Source organism: Epinephelus lanceolatus, chromosome 18 (genome assembly GCF_041903045.1).
Source record: "Epinephelus lanceolatus isolate andai-2023 chromosome 18, ASM4190304v1, whole genome shotgun sequence".
NCBI classification, from domain to species: Eukaryota; Metazoa; Chordata; class Actinopteri; order Perciformes; family Serranidae; genus Epinephelus; species Epinephelus lanceolatus.
The window spans coordinates 34762917-34775739 of record NC_135751.1 but is presented as its reverse complement, the minus strand read 5'-3'; the positions used below and the strand labels follow the sequence as shown (position 1 = coordinate 34775739).

General features: G+C 43.0%; 1 protein-coding gene across 4 annotated transcripts in view; it reads left to right on the top strand.

Moving 5' to 3' along the window:
- LOC117269017 (RNA binding protein fox-1 homolog 2-like) overlaps positions 1-12823 on the top strand; it is an 80443-nt gene that overhangs the window by 59052 nt on the left and 8568 nt on the right. For 2 of the 4 annotated variants that reach the window (XM_033645833.2, XM_033645835.2), the window contains 4 exons: positions 3048-3135; positions 6073-6129; positions 6434-6581; positions 7644-7686. In XM_033645833.2, coding sequence (XP_033501724.1) covers positions 3048-3135; positions 6073-6129; positions 6434-6581; positions 7644-7686 — 336 coding nt within the window. Of the gene's footprint in view, positions 1-3047; positions 3136-6072; positions 6130-6433; positions 6582-7643; positions 7687-8130; positions 8174-12823 lie in introns of all 4 variants that reach the window. The other 2 variants (XR_013488002.1, XM_033645834.2) reach the window with 2 other exon arrangements.

Below are 12823 nucleotides of genomic sequence, written 5' to 3'. Positions count from 1 at the left end.
TGATTGACACACATACAAACAAATCAGTGTTAATAAGCGCTGAAAACAAGTATTATTTTTACTGTTATTTCAATCGTGGTGAAAACTGGGGACATGTTAGTGCTTTACAGTTATTTGTCAGGACCCCAAACACCCAGATTGAAACCGGGACAAACCCAGATGCTACTTTGTTTTTTCAAGGATAGCAAAGGCATGACCCGTCCCTCTCTCCCTCTGATTGGCTAGCACTCTTTGCCATCTTTGGTTGGTTAGGTTTAGGCAAGAGGAGGTGGAGTGAGGCAGAATAGGGCAGGTCATGCCTTAGGAAAAGCAAATTTGCCCCCCAGACAAACAGGAAACTTTGGTCACTGTACGCTGAACTTTTCATTTTCATTTTCATTTTCAACAGTTACTAGTCAACATGAAACTTCCTACAGAATCCCACTGTGACACATAAAAATGTCGACATTAATTTGATTCATTAACTCCATTTACATTTCAAAACATCCCCACTCAGACACCCGCGGACAGTCACGTCAGATAGCTAGCCAGGCTAGGCTAATTGAATCATTTGCCACTGACCTTGTCATTTACAATGAGGGAAAAATGAGGTAAACTTCATTTCCATTTGAATGAAGCTCTGCAGATAAAGAACATGACTCACTGAGAGAGGCGATGCGGATGGCAGCGGAGGCCTTAATGGTCCCCTAAATGGGAGTGCGGCGTGTGTGCGCACATACATAAGCACTCTCATTCCTCAGTCACTCTCCTTCTTTGTCTCACACACTCTCGCCTCATCCAGCCAAAAGGTCATTAATCTTTAGCTCCCCACACAGTCAGACGCTGAGCTTCAACATCACTCTGGGACAGTATGGGTTATTACAGAGAACTACAATCTCCTTCTCTTAAAACCCATCAAAGGAAGATGAGGATAGATCAAGGGACCGGAGTGTGAGCCTTTGAAGCTCAGAGAGGAGATTATCAGCCATCTTGGATTGAAAGCCGAAGCATTAGACTGAAATGTCAGCCAGCATGCGCAGAACATGCACACACACCTAAAAAAAATATCCACTATACTTTCATCTGTGCATGCCAAAAAAACAGTACAGCTTGGTTTCTTCTTGCTGTGCCCCCTCCTCCCTTTATGTGCAGCCACAGCCACAACATAACCAATGTCACCCGTGGCAGCCCTTGTGTCTCTCTCCACAATGAGTCACCAAATCTCTACTGGCCAACTCACTTTTAATTGCATGATGACTAAAAATCCCCCTAACAGCCCCCACCCGCTCTGACACACCAACACTGAAAGAGTTAGTAGCCATGTCGGAAGTGAAATTATTCCACACTGACTACATTTACATGCACACTTATGTTCCAGTTTTATTCTGAATTTGACACAGATCATTAAACAGTGTACTGTACTGTGTACACTGTTTGGGTATTTCAAAATAGATCTTACTCCTAATGTAGCGTTTTCCAGTTAAGACATGTGGGATATGCTGTTATTGTTCAGGTTTTAAACCCAGGTCAGACCAAAGATTCGCGACGAGACGAGTTGAAACAGGCAGCTACTTGCAGTGTGCGGTTCTGCAACGTTCTAAAAACCTGCCAGTTCACACAAATGCAACTAGATGAGATGGCATATCATCTCTATGCAACAACTCTGTATTTCCATTCCGATTTGCAGCCTTTCGGGCTTATTCTGTGGCTGAATATAATTTTGTAGCTTCTTAAAATATGAATGAGGAGCTGGGCTTTAGGGCATATCAGTCTGAGTATGCCCGGCTGCATGGAAACCGGAATGTTAAGGTGCTTTCACACCTGCCCTGTTTGGTTCCGTTTAATCTCACTCAAGTTCGCTTGCCCGCTACGTGCAGTTCGTTTGGGCAGGTGTGAACACAGCAATCACACTCAGGTGTGCACCAAAACAACCAGACTGAGACCTTCTTGAAGAGGTGGTCTCAGTCTGGTTACAAACGAACTCTGGTGCAGTTCGTTTGTGGTGAGAACGTGTTCCGACCTCGATCTGAACCAACTGCAGTCACATGACACATTGTTTGGGTTAAACATGAGCATGTTACAGTCCTGGAGGATTATTAATGTGCGCCTCCTCCTGTACTGCCTTAATATGCACATTCAGCACATCCAATGCATCAAAACATTGTTTTCTAGTTGGAGCCGCGCCTCGTTTTCAAACTGTATGGTTTGACTAAAATGAACAATGACAGCAATATAGTCCACGATGAGCAGCGCTAAAATCAACCTGCGTAGTTGTCCCTCCATTGTGACATTAGAAAGTGTCACATTTATCTTGCAAGTGTACTCTTCTTCAACGTTTGGTTTACTTCCTGGATTTTTCCCACTTGGAAATTCTGACCAATCAAGAGCAGCTTTCTCACACAAGGCGTTTGATCTGGTTCGAACCAACTCTAGACAATTATACAACTCTGTAACAAAATTAGTCCCTGATTCGGACCAAAGCAAGACGACTCTAGGTCTGAAGCACCCTTAGTGAAATATTCATTTTCAATTGTCGTGTAAACAGCGTAGTAGGAATATTGTCGTTTTTGGAATAAGGGCAAAAAATTGAATAGTTTTTGCATGTATACGTCGTCACACTGTTTAATTTTAGCCGATTTATTTGGTTTCATTTTATTATCTTTGTTCCCACTGCAAAAGTGTGTGCAGTATAATGACGCTTTAATGCCATCAAGTGTGCATTGTAACAATAAAAACAAGCTCAGTAGTTATGTAGGGCAGGAAAATTCAGGGAAGATATAAACTACATGTTGACACAAGTAAATGGACCAGAACTCCAAAAGGCACCAGCATCCACATCTAATGACCCAGCAACAGCAAATATATTCCGATAATAACACTGTCAACCTCAGAGATGCACAAAACAAATGGAGGCAAACATAATAACAGCACACAACAGGAGATATATCGAATGTTTTCTACTGTAAAAACAACATTTCAGCCTTGTGATCTGCGTTTGTGTAATACTTCAGTTCCCTTTGTGGAGTTGTTGTGTCTGTGTCTCTGACCGTCTGCTCCTCCGTCCCCAGGTGAATAATGCCACCGCCAGGGTGATGACCAACAAGAAAATGGTCAGCCCCTACCCTAACGGAGAGGCTCTCAGCACACTGCCTTATGGTAATAACCACACCGACACACACACACACTAACAATGCAGCGAGGCCCGCCTAATAATCCAAACAGCACAGGTACACACAGGGAGAGGCATGTAGGCAGCGTAAAACACACACAACCCAGCCACAGTGTTTCCTCCCTGCAGGCTCTGCTGCGGAGTGCAGACCACATTATGTAAGGCTGTCAGCACACCAATTTCATGCAGTTTATTTTAGCTTTACACCACCTACCAGCCACGACGTCAGCTGACTCTAAAATCTCAGATTCTGAACATCACCTCAGACGAAGCATTTAACAAAGTCAGCTTAAATTTAATATAAAGAATGTGGGTAAAAGGGGGATGGCTTTTTAGCTGGGGTTTATTTATTTGTTTGTTTAAGGTTGTTGACCTGGGTTTTACTTGAATGTGTCGAATATTTGCATTAGGGCTGCATTTTTTTACCCTGTTAAAGGGTTTTTTTGGGAAGTATTTCCTTATCCGCTGTGAGGGTCCAAGGACAGAGGGATGTCTTAAGCCCTATTTGGACGGGATTAGTTTTATATAGGTACGTGGAGTAAAATAATAATTACCAGAGATTTTAGTCCCGTCCGAATGTGCCATGTCAGTAATCATTACCGCACGATGTCAGTAAAGATTACTGCGACTTTTACCTTCTGTAAAAGGGTCCCGGAAAATAACCTCAGGTAATACTAACCCTGTGCGAATAGACCAGCAGTAAATATGTGTGTAGATATTTCGTCATATCCTGTTTACAAGTGGTTTTTCGCGGATTTTCAAGCATGGAGGCTCTTGAAGAAGCACTCAGTTTTGCACTTCACAGTCGGACAAGTTTGTGTGAAACCTCAGGAACTGTGGGCCTACGATGAACACGATTCATTGTGTTTTGCCTGGAGGGAGTGTGGTACGCACAGGAAGCAACGTCATATGCACATGACGACATGATTTTTTTATATTGGACTTCATAAATAAAATTGAATTGAATTAAATGAGGAAAATTCAATGAATGTCTTGTTAAATTTTTAAAAAAAAAATGAAATGAAGTTATTTCCAACATTCTTTCCTAAACAAGTTGAACATTGACCTGAGCACTGAAGGCACTAATAATAAAAAACAGAATGATAGGTACATTTTAAATAGCAGTTCTTCTACTGATACTCTTTTCTTTTTAGCTCAAATCAGATTCAAATATCTTTCATAATATGTTTATTGTGCAAGTTGTAAAAAAATATATTTTTGCAGCCCAAATATGCAATTTCTTATCAATGCCTTAAATGTTAGAATTTACTTTAACATTTAAGGCAGAAGAAGTAAAAGTTTACTTTAAGTCACCTATTTAGCATTTCTTTGCAAAATATAAAACATTTAATCAATGGTTTATAACACACTTTAATGTATTTGCTTGAAACTGTGTAGTGTTTGTCAGAAATTTTAACGTCTATAAAGACTTGCGCTGCTTGATTAATCGACTTTTATTTTAATTATGATTTTGTCTTCCGCTGATACAACAGAAACAAATATTGTGCCACATTGTGTTTCGCAGTGATGCTCTTGTTTTGTCTTGTGAAGTAAATCCAGCACACCCTCGTCATTTACAGTGGTGCACAGCTCAGTGTCGCCAACAGGGTTTGAACTTAGCATCAGCCAACTGTTGGTGAAATATGCAAGTGTTAGCTAGATTGACTTCACTCACAAGCCAAAGAACAATTATAATCTAATGAGTAGCTGATCCTTTAGTGACTTCATTTTTCAAATAACCTGCTACGACCACAACTGCTGCAGGTGTAGCCTGTTGAGCTCTCATTACACTACCAGGTGGAGCTTTTAGGATGGCTGCTAACATTTAATTTACACCAGCAAGACCCGAATGTGTTGAACAAGATAGAAACAGAGTGGAAGGCGAGCCTTTTTCTACCGGCGTTCAGGCAGCTTCACACGGCAGATTCAGACAGTCCCAAACTGATAATTAATGCTATAGAGTGTTAATTACTGCGTATGTGACTCTTGTTGCATATAGTGTACACTGTAAAAAAAAAAGCCAAATTAAAGTGTGTGTTCAAAGTGTTAGAGCCCAGCTAACATTACAGTGTAGCGTCACGTGTGCATTTTAATCAGTCAGTTGTACCTTCTCTGTATAAACAATGGCAAGCCCCGCCTCTTTGTGATGGTCCGACAAGCTGTCGCAGTAAGCATGGAGCCCACACTGTAACTAACTGCACTGCCTGAAGAAATATGTTTGGAGAAATGAAAGAGTGATTCCAGAGAGAAGCAGACAGAGGGATCTACAGTCTGTGTTTGAAGGATATATCCAGGATGTCAAACTGACTCAGCAGCAACAACAGGTTAAAAAGACAAAGATAGTTAGAAGCTAAAGCCGAACTATAGGCTACAGATCACAGTGTAAAAGTGAACCACCACATCACTGCTGATCGCCACACAAGACAATGAATATAAAGGGAAAATTTGCTGATATTGAACCAGCTGTGCACAGTTAAGCAGCACTAATCACAACTGTTTTCTATATTGCAACTGCATTATAGTGTGTTTTAAGCCCTTTATTAAACGTGAACCATCTGTAGGACGAGGCTGTGCAGCTCTGCCAGTGTAGTTTAGAGTCAGCCTTGCAGAGGCAATCTGTCCTATGAAAACAAGGTAGCGCTCTGTTGGGCAGCCTTGGAAACAGAAGCAGTTATTACAATCAATTTTTAAAGAAATGCTGCCGTGTTGCTCGACTGTTGTCCCTTTGCTCCTGTTCTGTTGCTGTGATTAAACTGCTCTTTAAATAATGAACTGTGAATGCCAGAAATAAAGGTGAACAACAGGAGTAGAGGTGTGTCTGTATATTAATACACCATGTAAGTGCAGCAGGCACACAGGATCCTACGCTCTCTGTGAGCCGCCCATATTAATGAAGTGCCCTTTCTTCTCTGTGTGACGATCAGCGGGGTGGAAACTGAGTCCGATGGTGGGGGCCGTGTACGGACCGGAGCTCTACGCAGGTGAGGCCGCGCTCCATCTCCCACACCCACACTAAAATCTGTCTCCGCAGCCTACTTTACATTTTAATCACATTCCAATCTTTAATTTATATTAATGCACTGCTTGCCTAGCATTTCTCCTCACTGACACTTTTATTGATATCAAGCCCGCAGGGCGAGTTGGTATTATTCCCCTCCTTTCTTTGCTCTTTCTTTCTCCTTAATTCATCATGGTTCTCCTTTTTTTTCCTTTTACATTGTCCTTTTCATCGTTACATTTCCTCCTTAAATCACCTGCTCTCCCTCCACCTTCCTCACCTCTCAGTCCCAGGGTTTCCCTACCCTTCAGCAGCAGCAGCAGCCACTACAGCGGCAGCAGCGTTCCGCGGCGCCCACCTCAGGGGTCGAGGCCGGCCCGTCTACAGCGCCGTGCGGGCTGCCGTGCCTCAGCCCGCCATCCCCGCCTACCCCGGGTAAGAAAATGCACGCTGTGTATAAACGAGCTGTTGACTAGCTGTCCCACATCTGCAGCGTGCGCTTTACACAACACATTTGAGATATAAAACAAGCCGAGATCAATTGTTTTGTTTAGCGGCGAGTAAATCCATCGAGGAACACCTCATGAATACCATTTCCAGAGTAATTTTCCAGATCCTATTTGACCAGCGCTCTGTTTAATGCAGCTGGGCTGATACACTCCTCACATTATTCACACTTCACTCTCTTCAGCGGTCCAACTGGCACATTGTCAGTCAGTTCACAAGCTATTCAGCCAAGTATGACACAGTGATGGGATTGCACCATCGAAGGCTCATTTGAATAAACTCACAGATACCACCAGCAGCAGATTTGCATAGACACACACACACAAACACACGTTCAGTCATTATGCAGACGCAGTCACCCCGCTCACAGATTTGCTACGAATTATTCACGTTTACTCTGATCTGTTATTTGTCCCCTCAGTATGTGTACTGTGCATGTCGTTGCTGTGCTGTGATGATTGGCTAATGGGGTTGCGACTGCTGCGATACTCAGATCAAAGCAGAATTGATTGGTTAATGGCCTTGCGGCTGCTTATTATGTTGGTATTCAAATGAAGCTAAACAAGATGATATTGAGGGGCTGCAGGAAATACCCTCTCCATATCTGCTCCACTGAAACCCACACCATAAAACCATCCATTCAGAGCACCCTGTACTGCCTTGATTTTCTTGAAGCTGGGGAACAATAGGACTTTACGGTTCCATTTCAGCTCAATGAGCTTAATCTATTCGCCCCACAAGTCTTTTGTTTAATGTTTTTAGTTTGGGCTTTGGAGCTTAAATGGAAGTTGTATTTCCTCTGCATGCTGCATGGGTGTGAAATAACTACTTTTCTCTTTCTCTCTCTTTCTTCCCATCTCTGTCTGTACCATCTTTTCTCTTTGCTGTGTTGTGACTTTCATCCACTCTGGTTTTGGGACTGTGCACCACTCCGTTTGCACCCCCTCCACCACACCATCCCCTCCCGTTTTCTTCCTCTCTCTCTCTCAGTGTGGTGTATCAGGATGGGTTTTACGGAGCCGCAGACTTATATGTAAGTAAACTCACCTCCCACCGACACACCCTCTCTGACCCTCCCCTCACGGCTTTCTCCTGCTCTTTTTTCCCTCTGGGGGTGATTCTGCATGTGCGTTCGTCCAGTCATGCGCTGCACAGAGCTGCCTGCATAAAGGTGAATGAGCCCACAATGAAGACCTGTTCAGAAACACCCCTCGTAACACCAGATCCTTCATCATAGAAGCTGTTTCTTGCCTCAGGGTTATTTTTCGTTGTTGGGTCAAAATAGGTCGCTTTGATTTAAAAATAGCTGGGAAGTCTTAATGATAGGAAAGAGGGTGTCAAACACCACTATAAAGGCTGCTCTGTGGGCGGATGTGGCAGCGTGCGTCAGTGTACGGGTGTGCGAGAGTATGAACAAGAGTGTGCGTGCGTGTGTGTGTATCCAGGTTGACAACGGTTGTTTCTGTTCTCTCTATAGACTAGTGTTTCAGGACTCAGTCCTTAGTCCCAGATTGCCTCAGGTAGGGTCAACTCAACACCAAACCCACAGTGTGCATTGTTTTTTTACTGTACTACCTCCTCTGATCTTATGAATCATCTTCTGAACTGATCTGGAACATGTTGTCTTTTAGTTGTTTTTCAAAACCAAAATTACCACTGCTTTGAGTTTTTCTTTATTTTTCTACTAACTCACTGAAATGTGCACTCTTTTTGATTGTTGGGAAGGGCTTTGTTTGTTTGTTTGTTTTACTAAACTACTAAAGTGTACTGAGTGTGTATTTTTTTTCTGCCAGTTTGTTCAAAAGAGAACCTGGTCTCTTTTGTCTGGTCGGCTAGTTTTGGAGAAACTCTTTATTTTGTTCTCTTGTCAGCCAAAATGATGACACGTACATTTCACAAACATGAAAATGGAAACACACAAATTGGATGCAGCCATGATGGAAACTTAACTATAGGTTTCTTGCATCAATCCTTAATAATGATGGCCTTTCACGCTGTGCTTTCCGAGAGCTGAAGTCAGCAAAGGCAGCAGAGACTTGTTGCTGTCTACATGCCAGTCAGTGAAAACAAACAGCAGAGGGTTTAAATGATTTTCACAACTCTCCCCACAGCCTGTCAAAGACGACAGTGACTGATGTCAACAGCTACTTGAACATGAATTTAGCGCACACAGTCAAGTGTTCATTGTTACCTAATAACAGGTATTTAGATTGTAGTATATTGCAGAGTGTGCCAGGCTGGTGGCCCCTGGTCCTTGTCGACTGTTTCTCGGCCAAAAAAGTATGTTGCCCGTCAGTGCCTGAAATCAGTTCAGCTCAGTGCACAAGAAGAGAAACAGGAGTGCGGAAAGTAAACTAACGACTAGCTGGCTAACTAGCGTCTTTAAATCCGTCATGTCTGTCTTCCGGTTTCCCTTTTTGAATGACAAACTCAGACTACTTCCACCTTCTGCACTGGAGAGTTATTTTCTCTCACGCAGGCGCAAAACATACATGCTAGTTGGACGTTGGCTTCAAGAAGGGCTGCAACTAACCATTATTTTCATTGTCGACTAATCTGTCGATTATTTCTTCGATTAATCGACTAATCATTTTATTGAAAAATGTGTTAAAATGTTAAAAGATGTCGGTCTGTCTCTCCCAAACCCCCCAAAAATGTCATCTAATGTTTTGTTTCGTACTCACGCCAAAGGGTTTTAGTTCACTGTCATGGGAGAGTGTGTAAAGCTGCCAATATCTGAACATAAGAAGCTGCAATAAGAGTATTTTGGAGTACTTTTGATTATTTTAATAATCGATTAGTCGACTGATTGTTGCAGCCCTAGCTTCAAGTGCAACAAAGGCAACATGAGGCAACACAACAGTCAGCCTTTATCGCCACTTAATGCCTTTGCAGAGAGTCTGTTTCTTTCGTCTGAAATTGTTGCACGTCTAAAAATAAATACCTCACGTTGTGTCAATCACGTTTACACACTGAGTCCGCATCTATCCGAGTCGTTAGAGACGTTTGACCAAGTATCAGTGAAGAAAATGTGGCGGTGGGACACAGCTGAGACAAGACAGGATCAGGGCGCACAGAATCATTTGATAACTCAGACAGCTCACGTTCAACAGGTCGGATAGTAATATTGAGGTGGATGATGAAGAGGAGGAGGATGCGAACCACACAGATCCGCCCTTCATGCAGCTGCAGTGCCAAACGAAAGACAGGGAGGGAGTGGTGACAGTCAGATAGGTAACTCCAGAGGAGAGAGGCAAAGAGTCTTTTAATTTTGTCACATTTTGCGAATTTTCACAATGAATGGAGCAACAAAACAAATCGGTTTCTGTGCGTGATGATTTTTTCCGCATGACGGATTAAAAAAATGCATCCCAAAAAAACGGCCTCAGCATACAAAGGCCTTCACTCTGTAACGTTCTGGTGTGTTTGGGCCTTTGAACTTACCAGGCTGAGGATGTGAAGCATATGGTCAGGGTGAGGGGCGGTAGCTTCACCTGCTGTGGTAACAGCCTGACCCTGACATCACCAAGCTGCTCTGCGGCCGTCTTTTATACACCGACTGGCTTCTTTCCAAGGCCTGAACCGAACCCCATTTTTTTAAGACGTCCTTGGACTTTGAGGTTGAAAAGTTATCCTCCTTATTAAGTGGAAGACTGCAGACATAACTTTGGCCCTCTTGTCTCATCTGATCGTGAATATTATCTGATGGACAGTCATGGAAACTTAAATAATGCTTGTTGTAACAGTACAAGACACAGCAGTGACTTTTGCAACTCAGTTACACCATGGTTGAGCTGAACTTCTCAGTGGTAGCAGTAGAGAGCTGGAAGTAAGTCCCCGCTGCCTTTGCCTACTTTCGCTCTCGTAACGCACAGCGTGAAAAGCCCAAGTTGGACCCCTTTGCAGCAAAGGTCCAGTCAGTGTTAGCATGGGATGTTGAAGCGGAGAACATGGTCTCTTCCTGAATTAACCTCCCCGACTCCTTCCAGGATGATTACTGAAGCATGTGCTGATCAGCTGCTGCATGCGGACATACTGTACTACTGCTCCATGTCCTCCTCTCCCTCCACTCACCCACAAGGCCTTGCTCTCGCTCCCTAATAACCCCGTTTTCTCTGCCCCGCCCCCTCCGCTCCGTGTCCTGCAGGCGTCTCGGAGAATGCCGGGTGTTTCTGTTGTGCTTTGCTGTGCTCTGTTCTGATCAGGTCCAAATGCAGTGGTGTTGTGTTTTGTTTGTTTTTGTTTCTGAGTAGGTTTGGATTTTAATTTGGGTCATGCATGCAGTCTCAGCGTGAGGAGATGATTTTTAGTCAGCATAGGCTTGTGTGGGTGTGTTTGTGTGTGTGACCTTTTTATTTCCATCTTCCTCTCTTGTTTCTGTCTCCTGAATTCATGTTGAAGAAACACAAATAATAATAATATTAATAACAAATGCAGTTTTGTCATAATGTGTCTCCACTAGAACTTCTGACTCCTGTAGTGTCCTCATACTGTACTCACAGGCGTTCTCCTGACACATCCGATCATTATCTTTCTGTCCTGACGAGACATTGAGTTTCTATATGGCCTGAACATTTTGTCTTCCACTGTTTTACCTCCCCCTCTCCCGTAGTGGTAATAATACAATCTAACTCAACCTCGACAGTCCAATTTTCTCTCTCTGTCTCACTGATAAAGCACTCCTGTCCCACATCCAGCACCACACCACCTCCTCTCCCCATACAGAAATGCAATATACTGACGCACACTGTATTTCAGCTCAGGTTTGGGAATACAAAGAGTATATGTAAGGAAATGTTATCAGTAGGCCTGTCACGATAATTACAATATCGAGTTATCATATGACATATGGACACTTTGTTGTCTTTGAAGCGTGTTAATTTACATAGGAATGTTGCCAGTATATATTGCCATAATAAACAGCAGGGATTTTCCCGACCATTTTAAGACTTTGGTGCAGCGTTCCCCCTTTTTTTTCTTTCCACCTCGAGAAAAATCAAACCACACTCCAAAGCTCACAGGTAGCTCACAGGTAGCCTGCAGCTGCACTTTTGGAGTGGAAGAGGCACAATCCTGGTAGTCGTTATCTTGCCAACCCCTGGCAACAAACCAAAACGTCAGTGGTTCGTAGATATACCCTCCAAAACCTTCACCCTCCACTTTGTAAATCCACCAGCAAACCCCTGACTCATAGGCTGGCCTTCGCCGGGAGCCGACTGCAGCACACCGGCTGAATTAAGAAGGTCACTGCGTTGTTCCAAAGCTTGGCTGAACTTGCCACATAAGGCTCAGACACACCAAACCAACATCAAAGAACTAGTGTAGTGCTGCACGATTTGATAAAAATGCGCGATTGCGATCTGAGTGGACAATATCGTGATTTGCGATTGCGATTACAATATAACACATAAATGGTATCATTAGTCTTCATGCTTGATTCAGTGTTTCCCCTACATTATATTAGGGGGGCACTGACCTGACCTGACATATGTAAATGACCATCAACAGACTGAGCACAGTCAAACACGTTGCTCACACAGCAGCCCAGCATGGCACTGTACCTACAGCGGACAGAGCCTGTGTTGCACGCACCAGGATAGCTTGTGGGTGTGATGTCAACACACTCCACACACTACAGGAGAGGCAGTCACGTTCACAGGCACACACGTTAACATTGATTTACATTAAATTGCAAATTGCAGGCTTTTATGCGGTTATGTAATCGCATAGCCTGATATCGCGATTGTGATTAGATTAATCGTGCAGCACTAAACTAGTGACGTCAAAGGTGTAGCGTTATCAAGATATGAGACTACATATCATTTTTTTGGATATCGTTGGATCATCATATGGAATAAATGGTGTTTTTTCCTTCATTCTAAAGGTTACAGTAAAGTGATGTACATTTATCAACTTACCAGAATTTTTATTTGTTTAAACGCTTGCTTTGACCCACATTATTGTTGATTATTGATCAAAATCTCTCTGCGAGAATTTTTTTTTTTTGGGGGGGGGAATCTTCCCTACTTTTTTTTTTTTGCATCAGAGAGGGTGATTTGGTCAGAAATATTAATAATTTTCTCTCCCAGTCCTGGCGTTAATGAAGTGCTCTTGAGGAGATTTAAAAAATATAGAGATATATACCATGTATCGAGATACAGCCTAAAAAT